Source organism: Anas platyrhynchos, chromosome Z, assembly GCF_047663525.1.
Source record: "Anas platyrhynchos isolate ZD024472 breed Pekin duck chromosome Z, IASCAAS_PekinDuck_T2T, whole genome shotgun sequence".
NCBI classification, from domain to species: domain Eukaryota; kingdom Metazoa; phylum Chordata; class Aves; order Anseriformes; family Anatidae; genus Anas; species Anas platyrhynchos.
The window spans coordinates 25,207,501-25,232,500 of record NC_092621.1 but is presented as its reverse complement, the minus strand read 5'-3'; the positions used below and the strand labels follow the sequence as shown (position 1 = coordinate 25,232,500).

Sequence of the window (25,000 nt, the reverse complement as noted above, 5' to 3'; positions counted from 1 at the left end):
AAAGCCAAGAACTGCTCAAAAGCACTAATTAATAATACATAGCATTACTCATTGGTGTTGTTGACTGCTTGATGGATATACTGAGTTTCTGAGCCTTACACAGCAATGAGATAGGATCCCATGGGTATATTCTCATCTCAATGTGAAGAGATTTACACATGTAAATCCCCATACATTGAGATAGATGAGTAAACACTATTACATTTGAATGCATCCAAAATGCAATCATTTATATTTTGAGATGTCCAAGAACTACATTCAAATTAAGGGTAAGAGTATGAATTGTTGCATTTAACAACAAGTCAAAGCTAACTACAGTTTTCTCTAATTATTTTGTATAAAACATTCGAGTCACTAAAAGCTCTTACGAAGCTTCAGACTAGGAGCAGAAACTTACATTCTTTAAAGACACAACATTAGAATAATGCCTGCTGAAGTACAAAAAAGATGTCACCCTTCTAAAACATTATTCTGATAATGTCTTTATATGAAGTGCTTGAAGGAAGAAGATGAAACTTCAGAGTAGCTGAAGAACACGTACACTACTAGTATTGAAAAGCAGCCTTAGAAAAAAAATACTAGTAAAGACAGACACCATATCAACGTGTGTTTGATTTATTTCTTGGAGCTGGGGTTCCAACTTTCTGCTTTCCTGCTAGTAGGAAACTCATTATTATTTCATGATAGGAAGCCAAAACTCTCTGAGCCAAAAGACTGTTCCAGGGTAAATGGTGAGATTTGTGTTTTTAAAGTGACATCAAACACCTGTCAAATAGCACTGCATGTCCTTTTAAAGATATTTTAAAATTAAATCATTAGTATCAGACTGAATACTAATAGAAACTAACACAAGCAGTTACACTGAAAGCACTTGCTGTACACTTTGAAATTGATAAAAGCCACACAACTTCTTCTGATCCACATATGTTTATTGAAGCTCCTGAAATAGTATTTCTCACCTTGCTCCTTCTTAAAGTCTTTCTCTGACATAGTGACAGGCAAAAGCAGTTCTCCGACAGGGGGCTGAATGTTAACATTGAAATGATCATCCTTCGTGCTGCAAAAAGAGAAGTTAAGGAGATTCAATCAAGTGCTTAAAAATAGAATTGTACTTATCAGCTCCAAATTTACTATGAAATATCTAACCAGTATAAAAACTACCTGATTTCTACCTTGTTAATACAGAAGTCTGCTAATTCCTTATATCACTAAAGCTGATCCATCATCACCAGTACAAATATAGTGTGAAATAATATATAAATATACAAATAATACGAAATATAGTGTGAATACTCTCATATTTCTGTAGCTTTTACTCATGATAATATTTATTTGTAATCTATACAGCATCAAACAAACTATATCCTTATAAAATTATTTATTTCTCAATTCTTTTGGTAAAAATTTTATTCACAAATTCTGTCATCAGCAACAACTGTCCCAGAAATAGGACTAAACCTATCAAAGGTATACATTACGACAAAAAGCACTATTGTGGTGTCCCGTCCCCTCCCATAAAAACATAAATATATAAAAACAACAAATCTGGGAGTGGAAAAATGATTTCGTAACATTTTCCATATCTAAATGCAAATACAGCATAATGATTGATTTAAAAGTACACTGCAAAACTGCAGAATTTGAGGTAGTTTTAATAATGGCAGAGTTAAAAACAAACAACCAAACAAACAAAAATGACTAAACTATGTCTAGTAGTATACTACTATCAAATATTATAGATTCCTCCTCAAGAAATACATCCCATACCCTGAAGAGGATCAGGTCTGGGAATACTTAAGCAAACTGGACATTTTTAAATCCATGGTCCCTGATGGGATGCACCTATGAGTGCTGAGAGCACAGGCAAATATCACTGTGATGCCACTCTCCGTATCTTTGTGCTATTGTGGCAACTGTGAGAAGTGCCTGTGGAGGAAAGCAAACATAACTCAAAAAGGGCAAGAAGGAGTACACGGGGAAGTACAGGCTGTGCAGCCTTCTCTCCATCCCTGGGAAAGTGATCAAACAGTGCAATGGCACATGGAGGCAGAAGAAAATCACCAGGAGTAGTCAGCGTGGATTCACCAATTGGAAGCCCTGCCCAGCCAACCTGATGAGCTTCTGTAATGAAATCACCAGCCTGATGGATAAAGGAGGAACCATCAGTATTGTCTTCCTGGACTCCATGAAGAAATCTGACACTGTCCCCCATAAGATCCTCCAAGGGAAGCTGCTTGTCCTGGTTTCAGTTATTTTGTTCTAACTGAAACCAGGACACTGCTGAAGCATGGGCTGGATGAGCAGTGTGGTGGATCAACACCTGGTTGAACAGCTGGGCCTCAAGGGTAGTGCTCGGTGGTGCAAAGTGGTTGGAGGCCAGGAATGAGCAGCGTACCCCAGGGGTCACCACTGGGTCCAGTCCTGTTTAACATCTTCAGTAATGAGCTGGACAGAGGGGTAGAGTGCGCCCTCAGTACATTTGTGGATGACATGAAGCCAGGGGGAGTAGCTGATTCTCCAGAAGGCTGTACTGCCATCCAGAGGGACCTCAACAGGCCGGAGAGGTGGGCTGACAAGAATCCCATGAAGTTCAACAAGTGCAGAGGGCTGCCTCTGGGGAGGAACCACCCCAGGCACCAGGACAGGCTGGGGGCCACCCATCTGGAGAGCAGCTCTGCAGGAACAGATCTGTGGTTGCTGGTGAGCACCAAGCGGAACGTGAGCCAGCGATGGGTCCCTGCTGCTAAGAAGGCTGATGGTATTGGCTGCATTAGGCAAAGTATCGCCAGCAGTCAGGAGAGGTGATCCTGCCCCTCTGCTCAGGGCTGCTGAGGCTGCACCCGGAGTGCTGTGTCCAGTTCTGGGCCCCTGGTATGAGACAGACCTGGACATACTGGAAAGGGTCCCACAGAGCACTACAAAAATGAAGAAGGGACTGGAACATGCCTCCCATAAGGAGAGGCTGAGAGAGCTGGGACTGTTCAGCTTGGAGAAGAAAACACTTACGGGGATCTTACCCATGTTTACAAATACCTGTAGGGACAGTGCAATGAGGAAAGAGACAGCTCTTTTCAGTGGTGCAGAGTGGCAGAACAAAATGCATTGGGCACAAACTGTAACACAAATGTTTCCCCCTGAACATCAGGAAGCACTCTTTTAGTGTGTAGGTGATGCACAGCTTGTGGAGTCTCCCTCCTTGGAGATATTCAAAAGCCACATGGACATTGTCCTGGCAAACCTTGTTCTAAGTCCCTGCTTGAGCAGGCTAAGTGGACTGGATGACCTCCAGAGGTCCCTTCGAATTACTCAATGAATCTGTGAACTTCCTCTCCTCACCCATTAAATTCTCTAAGTTTCCAACTATCTTGTCTTGGAGTTCTCCACAGAAACTCTGCTATGTTTGACTAACCGTAGCTTATAGGATTCAGCTAGCAATTCGGGATCAGTATACCCCATCAGAACCTTTGTTAAAGGTTTGAAGTATGAGAAATTTGTAGAAAAGAACACCTTTTATTTTGCTGATGTACCAAATATTCAATACATATTGATTGCTGATATGCCTGAGATATCCTACTTAAATACAATGATGCAATCATTAGAATGGAAAATGTGTTTGATTGACAGTATTTAAATTAACCTCAAGCATGTTACTGATTTTTTTTCTCTTTCAAATAACCTTGCAACTTTAAAATTCTGGAATTGAATTGGCTGATGCAACAAATAGCACAAGATGATTCATACACAAAATGCATGTCAGATGATTCATACACAAAATGTGTCTCCACCCTCCTAAAGATGCAAGAAAAGCCACTCGAAAAACAGAAAATTTTTTATTGTTCTATTACTAGATTTTAATACTTACCATAGTAACGCAAATTCACATGCAAATCTTTGGAACAAATACACAATTTCTTTCTAACTTCTGATGTGATAATTATGTTTACGCATGCAATCTCAAGGATGGGCTTTACAGGTGAAATTCAGCAGGAATGCCACCTTTGTTGAAAATTATTAAACACAGTGAAACTATCTCAAAACCTGGCTAGTATTCATTTTACTAAGAATCATTTATGAAGTGCTCCTTTAAAAAATCTGCTTAGCTAAGAAATTCTCACATTTTTTTTCCTATATTACTGAAATGTCATCCATCTCTAAAGACATTAAGATATCAAAAGAACAGGGATTGGTTGATTTGCTTGCAGGATCAAGTGCCTTGTAAAATAAAGAAGTAATATCTTTTTTTTTTTTTTTAAATGATCGAGAACTCCATCAGCTTAAGAGCTGAAGGAAGGCTCTTTAATCAACTGCCCCATAACTTTTTACTGTTTATATATACACTACTTAGACTATATGACTAAAACTTTTAATGATACCTTCATTAGTATTGTTCAATTGATTGTCCAGCCAATGCTCTTTCATATTTAAACATGATATGCATTAAATAATTCAGCATAAAACAGATTAACAGTTTTGCATAATAACGATTCATGCCCAACTTTGACTGGACATGCCATTTGTACATAAACTTGACTCGTAACATTTATGGTTAGATTGCACTGAAATGCTTGCTTGTAACAATCTTTTCACCCTAAGAGGGAATAAAAGCATGAGCATAGCTTTGGTTTTAAATGGCTATAGCTGCTTGAGAGGACCACTCACTACCTCTGCTGCTAAAAAGCATTCCATTTCCTTTTCCCCTAGTGATTAAAAACTAACAGATATTATTTGATAAACTATGAACTATTCATAGTCTGCAGGCAGAATCTGATGTCCGGTTATTCTTCAAAAACACTTTGATCTTAATCTCACTTTAGCCAACGTCTGGTTTACTTTGCATTACTTTAAGTTCAGCATCCTTCACAGTAAATTTATTTTTCAGCCAGAGAAAATCATTGTCCCTTTCTTTTATTAGTCTCCACGTCACACATTATAGACTAAATATAGAGATTTTATTTATTGATTTGCATCTCTTTCATTAGACCTTTATATTAGACAAGCAGTAATATCTAATTTAACAGAACTAATTTCCTAGTTCCATAATCTGGGCTTACACGGGCCTCTGGAAATCACCTGCTTCAACCTCCTGCTCAATACAGGGCCACCTTAGTTCACATTTCTCAGAGCCTTGTCCACTTGAGCTCTGAGTATCTCCAAAGATGGAGATTTCATCAGCTATCTAATGTTTATTGTTTAATAATAATGTTTAATAATATTTAATGTTTAATAACATTTAGTAATGTTTAATGTTTAATAATGTTTCATGTTTAATAATAAAATTGAGTCATGCAGTACAACGAGTAATTTCCCCCAAAATCTAGTAAACTAAATTCCAACACATTACTTCAGATCCTAACTAATATAACTAATGTTTAAATAAAAATCTGCAGAAGTGGATCAAAGCTTGAATGTATTAGTGTTTAAGAATCTGTGAGACAATTGGTTGCACTAAAACATCTCTCACGTGGTGGTGTTCTAACTTTCCTGGAAAATAATGATGAAGAAATGTATCCGAAGAGAAAGTTTCCTGAGCCCACAAAATGTAACATCTTCTAAATTTCAAAAATTAAAGAGTACATCTTCTGATATTAGCTACTAAAATTGGTAAGTTACATCCTTTGTGGAACATTTATGCTTAATAAGAAGTCTGCAGTAGGAAGCTCTAAAGAATCAAATGAGGGTGTTTGAAAACAGTTCCTCACCACTACATAGCAATGTGGTTTTTGTTTTGATTTGTGAATTTAGGGACAAATACAGTCAGACATCGTTTTACTTGCTGTTGCCTTAATAACTGTTAAAACTGTACACACTGCATTTTAAAACACTTCCGTAAGACACAACTTTCATGATGTAATTCAAAGAATCACATGAATTTATCTTCTGATGTACCCAATTAAGATGAACAAATGAGAGATGATAATGCTCCCACAGGAACTCAGGAAGACTTACCATCTCTTTGATAAATGACACTGCAAGACTAACATTAAACTCTTTGGAAGACACACAGTTTTAACTCTCCTTCAGATGGCTGCAGTGGGAGTAGCTAGCACCTGTCATTTGAAACTGATATCCATTTTTCTTATTCCCCATCTCTTCCTCTTTTTCAAAAAGGATTGGCTCCAAAAGGTAAACATGAAAGAAGTTGTCTTTGCCATTACAAAAGACTTGAGGAAAAAGTCCTCTTTAAAAATATCTTCTTTACAAATATAACATTTTAAAAACTAATACAAATGACGTTATCACCTCCAAATGAGCACTTTTCAGATTCTACAATGGCAGTCTTTGAAGTTTTACTTTTTAAAGGTTATTATCATTTTAGCAAAAGGCTGGGGAATAGTCTTCTTGCTATTTATGTGCTCCTCTTTCACTTTACTCCCAGCAGTGCAGAGTGGTAGATGTTTGACCCAGAATACATCTATGGATAAAACAGCTCACTATTTTTGTCTTGTATTCAGAAAAACCTCCACAGACAATTAGACAGAAAGAGCGGAAGAGGAAGGACAACACACTAAATTCCTGCAAAAAATGGAATGAATCACTATGGGAGAGTTTGTGCATACTTTCTTGCTAAAGGAATAAATGTTATCCAGCTTTTATAAGAAAAAAGGCCTAGGAAATAGAAGAAATTAGAGTTGTTCATGCCCAGCTTTGCTTTCTCTTGGTCAGTTATCTATCTAGATATATTTGCTTTCTGGAACTAGGCCAACTGACTACTTTAGAGTAATGAAGTAAAGAGAAGAGTACTGGATTGCTTTCTTAATATCCAACATCTGTAAACAACTTAGAGATGTGCTGACAAAGCATGAGAGAAGGAAACAGCAAGAAACAAGTAAAAATGCAATTGATAATGATGTGAAATCAGTCCTGCTTCTCTAATGTTAGTTTTTAATATATTCCATAGTATATTCTACTACATAATTTTAATTAGATGATTTTGTGCAAGCATGTACACCTGCATACATTTTTGCACTCAAAAGAAATATTGACTGCTACCTAACTGATCCTCTTCATTAATTTCTTTTTGCAGGTACAAGTTCTGCTTGGGAAGAGTCCTACATCAACTTAAAGTGAGATCAGAGAATCTCATATGAAAAAAAAAAAATTTCCTCTTCCTTAGACAAAAGTGTTTGCAATAACAAAACTTACAGCAAAAGTGTTTGCAATAAGGTAGAACTTGCAGACAGCAGATCTTGTAACAATTTCAAATTTCATTCATGGTATTCACTTCATTTAAGAAGTTGCTAGATTCTCCCTACTACACCAACCTCTTTTGCAGTAATCAATACAATACTCTCTTTTTACAGGCCAGGGTAGATGAGGTGAACAGACAACTCCTCTCTCTTCTAACAGCCTAACTATAGTACGGTCCTAGCTGTTCTGGTAATATTCAGCATTTTCCATACGCTACCTAAGATAACCTGCCCATGCCTGTAAAAACCTCTGTCACATGTCACACTGTTTCCCCATGATCTTATCATTCAGAGTAAGAATGAAAGGCACAGAAGTTGTTGCTGTCATGCCACTTGTCTTTCTTCTAGGGAGCTCTGACTGTACTCTTCCCATTTAAACCTTGAGAAAACTAGGTTTGGATGAAGAGATGCACACCATGGACATATTCCCTATCCCATGTTGTTTCAGTGACAACTAAACAACATCTGCATAGTTTTCAAAAGATTAGGGTAGAATAAAACAGGTTCTCTGTACATTAATTTTATCTCCAAAGCTGTGGTTCTTCCACAGCTTCAGGAAGAGCTAAGAGAATGTGGGAAGAGGGGATGAAAAAGAAAGGGAAGAGGAGGTAAGGACAAGCTTCCTTCCCTCTCCAGCTCTCCAGGTTATAAATAGGACATCTCCTGTTCACATTTAGTCACTCACCAGACACCTAAAACACAATGGAGCTGTTCCGGCTTTTACAAATACTGCCAGAAATTTTAAATTCTAAATGCATGCACAGAAAACAGGAGAGGAAAATCTGAAAACAGACAAAAAAGGAGTAATCCACGGTCAGTGGATTATACTGCAGTCAGTCTGCAACGCCAAGGATCTGTTCCAGGGAGCTGAGGAGGCTAACCTTTCCTCTGCTCACTGATGCCTGCCTGCCCAGCAAAGACAGGTCCCTTTCTGAGGTGGTGGGTATATTAATGCTTAACTAGGAGTTAACAACTATCTTGCACGTACATTACCCAGTGACAAATGGCTTTACTCTTTTAGGTTGGGCCTATCCTGCTTATAAAGTCTGTAAAAAGTGGCCCAAATAGGAACAGTAACAATCATAAAAATCTTTTAAAAAAAACAACCAAGTACCTCTATTAATTCCTCTACAACTTTCCACTTGAGAAAAGCATTACTGTGCAGAACACCGGAATAACTGAAGCAGTATGCCTCTACAAGGACATGGCACATGAAAAATGGCAACAAAGATACATATGCCTTATGAATACATAGGGTGAGCATCCTGATACATATTCTAAATAAATACATTAGGAATAATTTTCAAGTTATGGTGTTTCACCTTTTTTTAATTAGATGTGTGATCTTGGTAAGCTTTGCTTCATAAAAATAGCATTTACTAGGGAAGTCGTTCAAAGCTCAGACCTCTTAGCCTCTCTATAATACAATTTCTCCTTCATTGTCCTTGATTTGTACAACAGATTCAGAAAGAGATTTAAATATTTTATTACTCACATTATTTTTTTATCTTTTTACAGTTTGTGTTTATTGAACCACTATTACACCAGCACATCTCCAAACAGAAAGGCAGTATTTGCTATGCAAAACACACAGTCCATGATTGGCATCTAAGACCAATTGATCTACCCATTACCACTATCTCCCTACCCCCACAAGCATTACTACAAGGCTATTGATTTAAACACTGCCGATCGGTTTCCATTTTCTGATTTTGGGCAGGCCAATTAAGAAAGTGAGTAATTGTGATTACACTGCTTCAGGATCAATTACATTTGATACAAGACAAAGTGCTCCCTTTTAGAACAACTAAAGAAAATTATTATGATCAGGTACACTTTACTGCTGAATATGCTTCTAACAAAAATGCAAAATAACTGATAATGTCTTTCATAAAGATACATTATCAGGAAATACAAGAATATTGACACCTGTGTGCATATATTTTAACAACATTTAAACAAACTTTTTAAAGTTATTCTTTCTTTTGGATAAAAATCTTTTTAATTAGTATGAAAGGCTAAAAAGGCTTCAGTTGAGTTCTCATACACAGCCCCCAAAACATCAGAATGAACAATTTCTGCAATGATGTTGACATCGGTATGATTTTGAATAATATTATATTTCTTACAGTAAACCAGCAAATTTTATGCAACAAACTTTTAAATCTATTTTTACACAATTTTCTAAGAACTAGTCTCAAAGAGACAGGGCCCTGTCAATTAGCAAAGGAACAAAGTAAGCAATTCCTATTCTTAATTTAATTTTAAACTTAGCTTGAGCTTTGTCATTGGACTCACATTGTCCAAATCATTAAAATGAATACACCACTGAGGTCTGAGGCAAATCTATTTACAGTGATGTTACTCATAGTCTGGTTGGTGTTCAGGATTATTGATCTGTCTTGTTTGTCTAATAGGAAAATAATAAACAATTACTAGGCAATGTTGGAGAAAGTAATCAGTTTTTATATATCACTAATACAGCAGACCTCCCAAAACATAAAGGTGATGATCTGCATAAAATCAATGTGTTATGCTACATTGCTTATCCTCATCACTTCTAAGATTCTTAGCAATAAATGGTATAAGTTTGGAACCAAATCATTAGTATACTGAAAATATGTACTTTAAAGAAGAATATCTGCTCTTTTCTAGAAAAGTGTTCCTGCTTGATAAACTGAGCATGTTTTATTTGAAAATAAAAACAAAATACATTTATTCATTTTGAAGCAACTATGAAACTGCATTGCCTAGAATGGAACTTCCCTCCCCAAACAAGACTTGCATTGGGCTACAGTCCAAAATTGTTCCCTAATTCTAGCAAACAGCACACAGACCAGCTACAGCAGTGTGTAGTCAGCAGAACAGCTAATCCTTGTACTCAGCTCTGGTGAGGCTGCACCCTGAGTACTGTGTTCAGCTTTGGGCCCGTCAGTAGAAGAAGGACATCGAGGCCCTGGAGTGTGTTCAAGGAAGGGCTACGAACATGAGAACGGCCTGGAGCACAAGTCCCATGGGGAGCAGCTGAGGGCACTGGGGTTGTTTAGTCTGCAGAAGAGGGTGCTCAGGGGAGACCTCATTGCTCTCTACAACTCCCTGAAAGGAAGGTGTGGGGAGCTGGGGTTGGCCTCTTCTTACAGATAACTAGTGACAGGACTAGAGGAAATGGCCTCAAGTTGCACCAGGGGAGGTTTAGGTTGGAAATGAGGAGACATTTCTTTTCAGAAAGAGCAGTCAGGCATTGGAACGGGTTGCCCAGGGAGTGCTGGAGTCACCATCCCTGGGGGTGTTCAGGGAAAGGTTGGATGTGGTGCTTAGGGACATGGTTTAGTGGGTGACAGTGGTGGTATGGGGATGGTTGAACCAGATGATCTTGGAGGTCTTTTCCAACCTTAATGATTCTATGCTATGAAACTGTGTGACGTGCAAAAAACTGCAAGCTACAGACAACTTGCTGGGGGTACTACTATCTTTAAAATGACTACACATTAAGTATGCAGAAGTAGGCTCAAGGAGGAAAAAAATATACATTTTCAATAGTAAAACCTTCTTTCCCCTAACACAGATAATTTAACTTCATCAGTGGTTCTTCTGGGGTCACTTGGGTACATTTCCATTATAAAGCTATTACTTCTACCTATATTCCTACCTGTGAGTTGTGCAAACTGTGCTTAGTAGTTGTACATTAAAATTCCCATAGTGTTGAAGAAATGGGTCCAGTAATTTCTGAAAGGACTGGAGTTTTCCCTAATTTGGAAAGCTGCAATTTGAATGCCTATTAAATATCTATTTTTGTAGAAAGATGTAGTGATTCTTGCAACAATACATCAAAAGAAAAATATTTTGAAATATGTGGAGAAAAAATGACCCTTGGAGATTCATTTATTGCCTTTGCATAGTTTTAAAGACTATATAAGCCAGCAAAAGCCTGAATTGCTCTTAAAAGTAGAAGCCTTGCTTTCCCACATCTATTCATTCGTAATGTTCAGACACCTTTATTTTTTTCCCCTGGTTTCAAGTGCTGCTTTATAACAGAGTTCTCACCGGGTGAACAGGTTCTTTTAGCCTAGAATGCAATGGACCTCATTAAAAGGAGGATCATGAATATGCCAATAATGTCCATTAAAAATGTAAATCAAGTATATAAGACGAAATCTAGTTGGCCAGTGACTTATTTGTTGTAATTCTCTCTCTAATCATTTCAAAGAATCTACAGCATGAGGAAAATGCGTTGTTAGCCTGCAAATTTCGGGGTTGGTTTCATGCAGTCATGTTACAGAGATTATAAACAGCCATAATAATCATTTGAGTTAATAAAATTGCTCACACTATATGCTTTTTTGATTTGTGATTTCTTTTTCTTATAAGGAAGAATACGCAAAACATTCCAGCATACTAGGTCAGATCTGATGGCTCCCTTTAATGTGATGTTATTAAAAAGAATCCCGAGAAGAGTGGGAAAAAAAAAATAAAATCTCAGGAACAGAAGTAATTCCAAATTGGAAAATGAGTTAATGATTATCCTACTTGATATTGTTTGTCCCAAGGGAAAAACAGTCCCAAACACAACCTGTCAAAGAGTTCTTGCACTTAGACATATAATTTTAAACCTAGATTTGAGATTACCACCTAATGTGTGTTTTGAGAAGCGAGTGCTAAACAAAAAGGCAAGACCCGAGAAAACTGATAATCATTGTAACAGTAAAACAGAACAGTTATTGTATCTTATTTTGCTAAAAACACATTTGGTTTACAGCATGTTGTGAACTGATGTTCAGTTATTTAAACATTTATTAAACAGTATGTCTGATACTGCCAAGTAAACTTCTAAGTTACACTTAGGGCCAAAAAATTAAATGCCATGTCCCATTATTTTCCTAGAAGATTTCCATTCCCTCATCCTTTAGAACTCACCATAACTGGAAACTGGCAGTCTGAGTAGAATCACAGAAGTCAATACCCATTGAGACAGTCGCAGATCCCCCAGGCTCGAGGCACTCTACATAAAAATATTTTGAACAGGTGAAGTAAGCATGCAAAGGAACACAATAGCCCAGATGCAAACCCTCAAATTTCATGTAATCATAAAATCTATCTATATATATATACAAAAAAACCCACACCAGCAACAACAAAAAACACAAACAAACAAAACCAACCAATCAAACAACAAAAAACAGATTGTTGTAGCTTAATTTAAAGCAGGTTTCTCCCAAATATTACACTTCCATTTTCCTTCCTGAACAGGAAGGAAATTGTTGCACAGGGAATGTTGCATTTCATTCCTGCAGCCTCATCAAGTAGATAAAAATATGTATTAAAAAAGGGAAATTATTTACAGAAAAAAATATATTGAAATTGTATCTCTTCGCTAGTGTACAGATCCAGCATTGACATTTCATTTAGAATAACATCAGTTTGCAAATTTAGTTAATAAATAGTAAAAAAGAACAAATATTAATAAAATGCACATTAATACATGAAGTAATAGAAGAAGAGTATAACGTAAAATTATTCATGATTAGTATGATATATTTATTTCCCAATATTTCTCTATGCTTTACTTATGGAAGAGAGCAGAGAGATTATTAACTCAAAGTGGATGATAATTTTTGTGAGGCACTTCTCAATTTCAGGTATCAAGAAACATGCTTGTTCTTAGTTTCTTGGCTAGATCTCTTTGCTATTTCCTTAATGTTGTAGACATAAGGCTTTATTTTGGCTGGAAGAAAAGCTGTTTTTAATACAAAGGTAGGTATTAAAAACAAACATTGGAGCAGTCTAGCTGTTTGAAACTTAAAAGAAAAACAAAAACAAAACTAAAACCACTGTTAAAAGAAAGGAATTCAAATAAATATGATTGGACAGGCAAAAAAATGTTTGGTTACTTCTTCCAGTTTATTCATTCATGTATTTGATGCTTTTCAGGAACTGAAGAGCATACTGCTTTTCTGCAACAAAAGGAAACTTAATTTAACTATATCTAGATTAACTTCTGGAAAAATATATGAAAAACATGTGATTAGGCAAAAGCTAAGCTAATGTTAGAGAGTGAGTGAAAAACAAAGTATTTCCAGGAAAGAAATCTGTGTCAAGCATCAAAGGGTTATAGGCTCCAACTTCCTAAACTTTACATACATCTTTCAGTTTAATATTTTCAAATAGAGTTTCAAAGGCACCTAGCCAAGAAGAAAATACTGTGCACAAGAATTTAGATGAAATAATTTTGCCCTTTTATACTTGCAAAATCAGGGCAATCACCAACCAAAATTGCAGTGATGGAGGCAATGCTAGGTGTACACTCCAGCAGGAATACCTGTCTACACTGACACTACTTTTAATTGTATTGGGCAAATTATAGGACATATTTTCCAAATGCTGGAAACATAAAAAAACAGGTAAAAAGAGGAACACAACATATACACTAACTTCTAGAAAAAATGAGAAAGAATATAAGAAATTACAACTAAGTGAGAAAAAACATAATTTTAGAAGAAACTGCTGATATATAACTCATTTTCTGCAAAAGAAGCAAATGGCTGCACAGGATAGATAGCACATGAAAGTGGGAAATAAATAATTTAAAGAACAGGATTGTATTGTGGAACTTAAGAAACCTGAAATGGATAGCGTATTAATTCCTGATTTTTTCGCATTCTTCTCCCATAGCAGAAATGAATTCTACTGACTATACATGACTTAATTTTGACTATGTGATCTGATTTACAACATTACCAGTTATCTACTTTTACGAATTTGTGACAAACATCAGTATGGACGAGGGGGTGAATAGTTTGAGAGCGACTCTGAGGAGGACTTGGGGATCCTGGTGGGTGACAACTTGGACATGAGCCAGCAATGTGCACTTACAGCCCAGAAAGCCAACTGAGTCTGGGCTGCATCAAAAGCAGTGTGGCCAGCAAGGCAATGGAGGTCATTCTCCCTTCTCTACTCTGCTCTCATGAGACCCCACCTGGAGTGTTGTGTTCAGCTCCTCCAGCATAAGATGGACACAGAATTATTAAAACGAGTCCAGAGGAGGGCCACAAAGATGATCAAGGGGCTGGAGCAGCTCTCCTGTAAGGACAGGCTGAGGGATTTGGGGCTGTTCAGCCTGAAGAAGAGAAGGCTCCAGAGAGACCTTACAGTGGCCTTCCAGTACCTAAAGGGGGCTTGTAAAAAAAGACGAAGAGAGACTTTTTGCAAGGACCTATAGTGGTAGGACAAGGAATAATGGTTTTAAACTGAAAAAAAGGTCGATTTAGTTTAGCTATAAGGAATAAACTCTTTACTCAGAGGGTGGTGAGGCACTGGAACAGGTTGTCCTGAGAATCTGTGGATGCCCCATCCCTGGAAGTATCCAATACAGGCTGGATGGGGCCTTGGGCAACTGTACGTACTGAGAGGTGTCCCTACCCATGGCAGGGGGTTTGGACTATATGATCTTTAAAGGTCCATTCCAATCCAAACCATTCTATGATTCTTTTACTTTATTCCTTTGACTGAAAAACACTGACAAAACATTTGTTGTCTGTGACGGAAGTAGTTACATTTCCTGCTAGACTGTTCAAATAATTATACTTTGCTTTTTGTCAGATGGAAACATAACTGCTTTTCTAGCTATTGAACATAAATGTATATAGCTTTTTCAGAGTTAAAGAAAACATCCAAACATCAGAAGGCAGAAAGTTAAATACATGTAGTTTAGGTTAGACCTGACTACAGCATTGCTTTACTGAATTAGCAGAGTACCTAATCTAAGAAACCACTTTTTATGAAAGTATGGTACAGCCATACTAGATTAAAACACTTTCAATCTACTGCTGAAAGCTTACAAGAGAAACAATGAGAAAGTTCTGAGCCACCAAATCAAATAATAAACCCATAAATGTTCTGTAAAGCCTGGCACAGAGATCATTATGAGTATCTAAATCACAACCTGATACTTAATAATAGCCTGTTACAGCCATTCTGGACAAAGGCTGAAAGAGAATTGAAGTTTGCAGGAAGAGAAAATAAATTTATCATATCAACTCAAATGATTTGAACAAGCAGGTAGACTTTCAGGCATACAAGTTCTGATCTAAGGAGTTGTTTCCAAAGTCAGATGTAAGTAGGAAGAAACTGAATTAAACTTTTGTTAAAATAGCTAAGAGATGGTAGTTGCATGAGTGTATGTGTATATGTACATATGTATACTTATGCACACATGTGTATACATATATATATGTATATGTATTCATATATATGTATGACTATACAAAAACACTTTCCTATATTTGAAATTTACCAAAATATTAAGGTTCTGTACTTAAAAATATAGGATATGGTTACCTATTGGATTAAACTCATGTATCCTCATGCCTAGAGGTAACTTCGTCTCTCCTATGTGAATATTCTCTATCTTCTGATCAGTTGTATTTGTTACTGTCACTTGCACAGATACCATATGATCACCAAACATGTCTGGCTGTCTTGAGAAGTGATAATGAGCAGATAATCCTTTTCCAGTCATTCGATGAAGCATTTCATGTGTTTTTGTTGGCACGAAGACTTGGGTAGTAACCTGCTAAGTACAAAACAACAGTTGGTGAATGTTGTAAGAGAAAAACAGATAAAACAACAATTAAATACTACACACTTCACTCAGCTAGAATGCCTGCTTTCAGATCAGAATTTTGGCAAACCAGACACATGAAAGGACACATTCAAAACCAAAAACAAAATACAATAATGATTATCTTTAAAAGAGTCTAAAAATAACATTGATGGTGCTGAGAACTAGCAGATGTAATTTTGCTGTATTTACTTATTTTTCCATTGTAAAACTGTTTTTAATATTTTAATTCTGATATCCATTGAATTATCTTTTTTTTTTTTTAATATCCATTGAATTATCTTTTAATTTTAATCTTTTTTTTTTAAGTTACAAATGATTTTTACCTGTAATATTATTGATATATTTTATCTGTAAAACTTTAATCTTTTAGTCTTTTTACCTTAATTATCTTTTTTTTTAATCTTTTTTTTTTCTTTATTCTAACCATCAGAACGCAATGGTGACCCCAAACCCATCATGTATAATGAAACCACAGCGAGAAATATTTCTTCTTCTCTTGTTAAAACCACTGAATTTTGCCTAACAACCACACCAATCAAATACTAAAACCACAGCTGCATAGAGCAGAGAGATGATGCCATATTTTTAGTCATCCTGCTGCCACAATTATGAAGAGAAATCTCAAAGGTCATTAGACAAATCTCAAGGTCATTTTCACTGGAACAGGCTGCCCAGGGAGGTTGTGTAGTCTCCTTCTCTGGAGATACTCAAGGCCTGTCTGGACCAAGCCCTTTCCAAACCCTGCCTGGTCGACCTGCTCTAGGGAACCTGCTTTGGCAGGGGGGTTGGACCGGATGATCTCTTGAGGTCCTTTCCAACCCCTGCAATTCTGTGATTCTGTGATTTAGGTCCATTGTGTCCTGAAGCAGCAGCATGAAAGACATTTAGACAAAAAATCACCAATAGATAGTGATGGTCAGGAGATCTATAATCATGGGTTCAAGACTGCAGAAGGAAAAAAATATGCAGAAAACAGTTGAAGAGTGAATTTGAGTTTGTTAAACAAGGTTACTACAAAAAAATAAAAAACAAACAAACAAACAAACAAAAAAAAACCAACAAAAAACAGAACACAGAGGTTGAAAAGACCAAATGCTCAGCACAGAAATTTTGTCTGCGCAATACACTATAAGCTACTGAATTTTGCGTGTGTGTTCTCATGATGAGTGTCCATCTTCTTCTGCCCTATATTCATAGCCTTGAATGAGTAACAAAGTGAAAGAAACAACTGAATATAAAACGATGTTCCAACACCCAAAGCAGCTAAGCAAGGAGAACTGGCTTTTATCTTGTCTTGCCTACAAAACTCTTAAAGGGTGCTACATTTTTCTGACTGCCATTTTTAACGTTGAGAGGCTGATCTGAAGACTTAGTGAACACTTCCAGTAATATAAGAAGCTGGTAAGAACTGTGATTTACACCTACAAGACGTATGAGAAATGGGAGACAAAAAATACGGCTCTAGAGAATTCTACTGAAAACTTTCAGAAGCTAGTGAGCACATAAAAACCTGACCGTAACCTCTGAGCACCAATTTCTAAACTAGAAAGCAAGGCTAGTAATACTTATCATCTCAGAGTATCTGTGAAGATCATCTACTAAATGTTTAGAAGTGTCCTCACCACATTGATGAAAGCTGAAGAAAACCACATAAGTAAGTAAATGAGTTTGTATCCAGAAGTGGCTTTGGAAGGCACATTAGGTATGGCACATACCACAGTGAATGACAAATAACTAATGAAGTTAAAAGCAAAAAGGCAACCCATCCACTCAAAACTCAACCACTACATGGCTGTAATTAAAATAAAATATGTACTGATGTGTCTGGGCAAAGAACTTCTAGAAAAACTTCCACACCAGATTTAACTTTCAACTTTTTGTTTCTTTCTCTAATAAAAAAACGCCGTCTGGTATCAGTTTTCTTAAGTAAAATTAACAATTTATCAATAAACCTCAAAGTGAAGATTAAAAGGCAGTTTCAAAATATATCAAACTGAGGAAACTCTACAACCCCAACACTGAATCTGTACAATTTTTTAATACATTTTAAGTAAAATGCTGAAGTTCAGGCATAAAGAAATAACATAATGCTCTCAGAGACAGTGTCTTACTTGCGTGAGCATAAAAAAATACAAATAAAATATATAATAAAATACCTAGCCAGTTATTTAAGTTTCTGTCCATCTTTAAGTAATAGTAGTAATACCACTTGAAGAATATGGGCATCATAATTTTAAGTGGATTAAAATAGTGGTGATAACACACAAATGTTTTATTTATTGCAAAGCAGTGCTTGCACAGAGCCCAGAACTTTTCAGCTTCTCATGCTGTCCTGCCAGTGAGGAGGCTGGGAGTGCACAAGGAGCTGGGAGGGGACACAGCTGGTCCAAAGGAACCAGAGGGGCCGCATCCCATATCACATGGCATTATGGTGGACAATAAGAATGGGGTAAAGGAGTAGGAAGTGGGGGATGTTCAGAATGATTGCATTTATATTCCAATTAAACCATGATGTGTGATGAGCCCTGCTGTCCTGGAATGGCTAAGCTCCTGCCTGCTGATGGGGAGCAGCGAATGGATTCCTTGTGTTGCTGTGCTAAACAGCAAAGTTTGGCTTTTGCTATAGCTAGTGAACTGTCTTTATGTCAACATGTGAGTTCTTGCACTTTTACCTTTCTGATTCTCTGCCCCATCCCACATGAGGAGAGTGAGAGACTCTATGGTGATCAGCTGCCTGCTGGGGGTAAACCACAAAAGTAGCTTACCTTTAAATTAAAACTACAAAAAAATTGCTCCTGTGACATGACCTGACCTGATTTCTGGCTAATGCAAAATGAATGAAAAAAGTATTAGTTGTATGGAACTTCACAGTTCCACAAATTAAAACATCTTTAAATACTAAACCCAAGCTTTAACAAATTATTCTTCTGCTTAGATTTCTGAAAATATTCGAGTAGGTCACACTCTCCAAAAAAACCTGTGTTTTCAGGAAATAAGAAAGGAGGTACTTAAATATATATATACATATAATTGGTACATGTAAAGAGGACATAGGAATATACATGTATGACCCATTTTTGCAGCAGTAACAGGTTATTAGCAGAATCTCTCAAGAAACTGTCACTTAAAGCATTGATAAAATAATTAATAAAACTGAATCTTTAAAACGTAATTTACATCTTATTTTTAAGTTTAAGCTTAGACTTTACCTTGTAACATCTAATTCAATTTGGGCTGGACAAACATAACTGCAAAGTTATTTCATTAAACAGTCCAGCCATTTTTCATTAAAAAGCTCAGAAAATATGTTTTATTCATGTTAAAACAAGTATTTTGAAGTGCTCTGCTTCTCTGTGCAGGCATGTAACTTCTATAACATTGTTAATAGGAATGAAGACCTAAGCAGTAGACAGATATCTAGTAAAGATGCATATGCACATGACACAAAAATCCCTCAATATATTTAAATTGTGACACGGACTCAAGTCTTATTGAAATCTGCCTACAAATTTTACTTAGAGAATTTAATCTATGCCTCTCACAGCATTACTTCTCATATTTCATTCGTAATTTCACTCATGTGAGGACATTCACTTTTACTTTCAATATCATACTTTACAAAACGTAAGACATGCAAAAGACAGACAGAAAAATGAAATTATGTTTTAAAGCCTATAAGACATTAATTTCTAGTTGCATTTAATGTGCCAGTACTAGAAATAAATAAATTAGATGTCTCCTGAACAAAGAAATTTATTCCAGGAAAAATTAAAATTCTTAAGACATCTGTTTGCTGGTCAAGATTGTGAGCTAACAAAGGTTGATTTGACTGTAAGGCAGTCTACTGAACAGTTGCACGAGTCTGGTAAATAGTTTTTTGTTTTTATTTTAGCATTTTTAATGCATACATTTGCAATGCTTATAGAAACCTACAGGGCAGGATACCTGCAATCATTCAGGGGTTAAAATAACCCTCCAAAGAGTTAATAGAACAAGAAGCATCTAGTAACCATGAGATAATCCCCTACAAATCTTACATAGCATATGTTTAAATAATAGAAGTCGTTTGTGTACCTTTGGATGGTTTATGAAAATAACCAATCAATTCTGCAGACACAACATTATTTCTAAAGGAAATCTATGTGACTCATGATGCCTGCAGATACACAGAGACAAACCACACATATTTTATCAGTTTATTACAGTAAGCAAATAAGCGTGGAATGAGAGTGCACATAACTGTCTACTTAACGCTTACTGAAACATTTATAAGAGCTGTTATCTCCCTAATAACAGACAGACAGTGTGCAATTTTAGAGAGGAGAAAAGCTTCATATTTTTTAACACTTCACTAAAAAGTAACTGAAGAGTGTAAAATGAAAAATACTCTGTGCAGTTAGCTGGTAATGGACCATATTATCAACTCAAGTTAGATTTATAGGATACAAACTAGTCACTAATAGTTATTTTATGACATAGCATGTCTGCTTTTTTTGGGTGAAGATTATTAAGATTAAACTTGCAAAACTTTTATTTTTTATACAGCTGTTTAGAATGACGGAAATACAAAAATTAAAACACCAACTGTCCTCCCACCGCACTATGACTGAAGGCCACCAAGAATTAAAAGTCAGCGTAGGGACTCCATGGTGATGTCACATGGTAAAACTACCAGTATGAATCAGGCTAGCCCCCATGCTATACCGCCTGTGGTCAGAGATGATCCCTATCTTGCAAAGATGATGCAAATATCTTTAACCTACTTTTTACACAGTAATAAGAAAGGCAACATTAAGATTTTGCCTTAAAAGTCCCCCACTCATTAACCACATGAAAGGAAATGTGTAAGATCACCAGCAGTACCTTTAATTTTATCACAAAAAAGATGACCAGCTACAAATAAGTAAATCCTCTGCGCATGAACATACTTGTTTTTGCATATCAGTAAGTCCTCAATAATTAAGGTCAAAGTAATAAAAACAAACAACTTCCTGTTATTATAAGAAGCACTACAGGTTTTACTAAACCTAATATAAAACACTGAGCTAGAGAGACCTTCCTGTATGATGTATTATTGTTATTATTTTTATTTTTATGAAAGAGCACATAATTATGTCTGTTGTCTTTTATTTTGTATATGTTCCTTTATTTAATAATGTCTTAATAATAATCGTAGACTAAATTTTGATCCCGATTCTGAAATATATATACATATGTTTGGATAAAACATGTATCATTGGAAAAAATATTTTCTTCTCAGAATGACAATAATTATATTCTATTCCTCTAAATTACATTCTGTTAAAGCAGTGGACTGAATCATTTAATCTAAGTAGCCCTTCTACTGCCCTCCTATTGGCAATATCCATGACATAATCCAAGAATGACCTACTGAGCTGTGAGAGCTATATCCTCTCCTACACTCACTGTAAGGCTATGCTCCAGTAACTTCTGAACAGCTAAAAGGAGAAGAAGGGCTATCTCACAGCCCAGCCACATTTACATGATCTTTCAATTCAAGCCAGAAGAACAACTTAACCATAGGTTTACAGTATTAGGAGAAAAATGTAAAGATAGGCAAAAAAAGGAAAGAAAACTACTGGCAGAATGTGGCAGTATATGGCAGCATATGTATGATCTTTTGCTCCATTACCAGTTACATATTACTGATGGGCACGTGGCAATATATTCTTTATGGAACTCCTACAAAAATAATTAATAATTTATAAAAAAGAAAGAATTTCAACATCCTACATCCATTATTTCAAGAGGCTGTGGCAAACCCTGACAATGAAGCATACTTCAATCTTGTTAATATGGCTTGCCAAACAGACAGCATCCTCACAAAAAGGAAGAAAAAAACAGAAAAGCAAACAAGCAAGTTCGTATTTTCTGTACTGCAGAAAAGTTACAGGGAACAGTGTTTTAACTTTGGCTAATTTGCCTAGACAGACAGACTGTTGATGACATCATATCAAATTCTGGTAAATACTTAGAATAACTTTCCACCAAAGGCTCTTTCAACTGCTATACATCTACTAAACACCTTCTTAAAGCTGCATCTACTATGAAGACCTTCTATTTCTAACACATTCTAATTCAATTATTTTTGAATTGCCACCAACTTTTAGGCTCTACATTTCCCTAAATGATTAACATGTCAATGAGGCTAATTGAAAGTTTGAGTATTAATGCTCATATTTTTGAACCAGTATTGGCCAACAATTTCAGACATCTGAAAGTGAGTTCCAAAATTTTTTACTGAATTCCAACATCGATAGAATCACGTTTTCATCTCTAAAAACTTACAAGAATATTAAAACCAACAAACAAATCTCCCACTGATTTTTTTAATCACATGATCAACTGCAAGCAAAAGAGGGCTTTTATCATAACTCTTCATCGTCTGCCTCTGTAACACTGCCAAAACTAATCCCTTTCTTGGCTGTTTTGTTTTCTCTAATATTTATGTGGTCTCAAACAGGCATAAAACCATCCTTTCAACAAGTAGTGTGTTCGAGGTGGTCTATGAATCTAGAGATGATTAAAATCTTCTGTAATGTTAAATTATCCCTATTTCTTAATTTTTTATGTTCCTTAGACTTCTCATTGGTTCCCTTAAAATATAAAAATCTACACATATGTCCAGTAACCCTATCTCAATAAAAAGTATTGTTCTTAAACATTAAAGAATTAATTCATGATATAAAGGAAGGAGAAATAGGACTTAATCACAAACAGCAGAAAACTCTATTAAACCCATACCAGACTAATCAAGCACCTTTAGAACTGAGGCTGTACTTAAATTGTATTTTATGTGTAACTGAGGGCCAGTGAAATACATTTAATTTTGCACATATGATAGATCTCAGAGCATTAAACTGCAACAACACATTGTTTTGTTTGAGATTTGGCATTGTTGCCTTTTCCTTATGCTGTGCATAATGAAAAACATAAATAATACAATGATAATGTCAGTAAAATCTTTTTAAAACTCCAACAAGAAAGAGCTTCAGTAGCAACAAAATGGAAATATGATTAAATCAGGATTCTTATAAAACATGAAGGACACGGCTGAGCTCTGTCTCTTAATTATGGCCCACAAGCCTTAGCGTAAATTCAGAATTGCACATTCTTCCCCATAGGACACTCTGGGGTCTGTAGTACTCTAAACTTTGCAACAGCCGTTAGGTGCCTCAAGGCATTCTCCCGATATAAGGACAAATAATTTACTTCAATTTAGTGATTTGACCCTTCCAGTGACCACCTAACTGGAGAGCCTGAAGATTACCCAAAGCAGTTGAAGAGCTGGAAAAACAGAATAAGGTGTCAGCCTCATCTTGTGTCCTAATTATGAGTTTGAAATAGTGGATGCTGCAGATAGGGATTAATATAGATTTTGGCATTGAGTCTAAATGACTTCAAAGAAGTTCTTACGAATGGTTTCTAATATAGTATTTTGATTTTGGCAAACAGCCAGTATTCTTCAGCACAAGACCTCTAAAGTGAAAACATACTGAACCCTACTGGTTATAAGGTATAATTTTACAGCTAGGGTTACAGTATTGCAATTTCTGCATTATTGACTTCTTCCAGCAGAAGCACCTACTTCAAACATTTCCCCAGAAATGGACCTCTTGTGTCAGGATAAGTGTATAATGTGGGCTGAAATACTGTGCAGTATTACCAACAAACCACAGTAAACTCAGCCTGTAACTCCTCATATTTCATATCTCACACAGATATTTACAAATGCTGAAATGTAAATTGCATCTTTTCTGGTTTAATATAACTATATTCTAATCTTGGACACTACATTTTGTTGAAGCAAAGTGTTATTTTGGCTGTATTAGGATGACTTTAATGCATTGTAACCCACCTACATGAACAAAAATCCAAAATCGGCACTGAACTTGGTACATATGACATCTTCATTACCATTTCTCCAACATGGATGTAGAATTTCTGCATGTACTTAAATGCAACTTTTTTTTTTTTTAATGGTACATTATATTGATGTAACAATAATACATTTGCACATAATTTTACTCATTTTAACCTGAAAAAAATCTATACTCCTTAGTTCATGCAACTTATAGTTCACCTGCGGCCTCTGCTAAAATACAGCTTTTCCATGTTTTGTTTACCATAAGCTTCATTTTTTGGCCTTAAATAGAAAAAAAAAAAAAAAAAGTAATCTGATATAGTTCATAGTTTGTTAAGAGACGTGAATATTTATATCAAGTTACCTCCTGTTTCTATGTTGAAATTCAAAGATACATTCTTCTATGGAACTCAAAAATAAAATTCATGGCATCAATTCAATGAATTTAAGTACATTGCTTTGAACAGTAGCTGTGGCTGTACTAGATTCTTCAGTTGATTACTAAATACAAATTAGGCAGGCAGTTTTTTCTCAACCACTTTGGTTCTCATATGAATTATTTCTGCTGCTATCATCTACATTCTCCAAAGATTTAGTCAATTAAACAAATGTAGCAGAAGGAAGACTATGACAATGAGAATTTAATAAAACTAATTCAATATTAAGCAACTTTTAATACACATTAAATAATAGTTGAAATTTATGATTTATGTAGCCATAATGTTTAAAAACTGCTGGTGTTATAAAGCTCTACAGTGGAAAAAGTAGAATGATTTTTTGCACATTTTTCATGAAAATATTCCAAATTAATTAATTGTAAAAATTTGTACACAAACCTTCTTTTACAGCCATGAATTCCTAAACACCATTCCACAACTTAAAGACCCATTTAACTTCCCCTAATCCTGCTGGCACCTTTAAGTTGAGAACACAGATGGTAAAGACACGAACAGTAACCAAAACTGTATGCAACCATAAAAAGAAACATTTCCTAATCCAAATCAACAATACAGAAAAATTATTTAAACTGAAAATTTTAATCAACCACATACCTAGCAACACTATTTCAGGAACATTTCAGAACTGCTTTTTTAAGTCTTAATATGTCAAGGCATTGTTCACCACAAAGTCATTAGGAGAAAAGTGTGAAAAAACAAGGTGAGAAAGTCTGCCACTGAAGTGAGCTTTTTAAAATCCATCTCACTGATGTAACTGTATTTAATGACAGCAATACTCAATAGCTTTTTAATGAGTCATCAGTCCCTCTAATATCCTCTTGAGTCTATAGCATAAAGAAACTGAAAACAT

The 25,000-nt window shown here is 35.8% G+C and overlaps 1 protein-coding gene across 3 annotated transcripts in view; it reads right to left on the bottom strand.

The window, feature by feature from the left end:
- AP3B1 (adaptor related protein complex 3 subunit beta 1) overlaps nt 1-25,000 on the bottom strand; it is a 160,676-nt gene that overhangs the window by 18,037 nt on the left and 117,639 nt on the right. For 2 of the 3 annotated variants that reach the window (XM_038170320.2, XM_038170322.2), the window contains 3 exons: nt 15,522-15,753; nt 12,102-12,186; nt 960-1,057 (listed from right to left, as the gene is read on the bottom strand). In XM_038170320.2, the coding sequence (XP_038026248.2) occupies nt 960-1,057; nt 12,102-12,186; nt 15,522-15,753 (415 nt within the window). Of the gene's footprint in view, nt 1-959; nt 1,058-12,101; nt 12,187-15,521; nt 15,757-25,000 lie in introns of all 3 variants that reach the window. The other variant, XM_038170319.2, reaches the window with a different exon arrangement.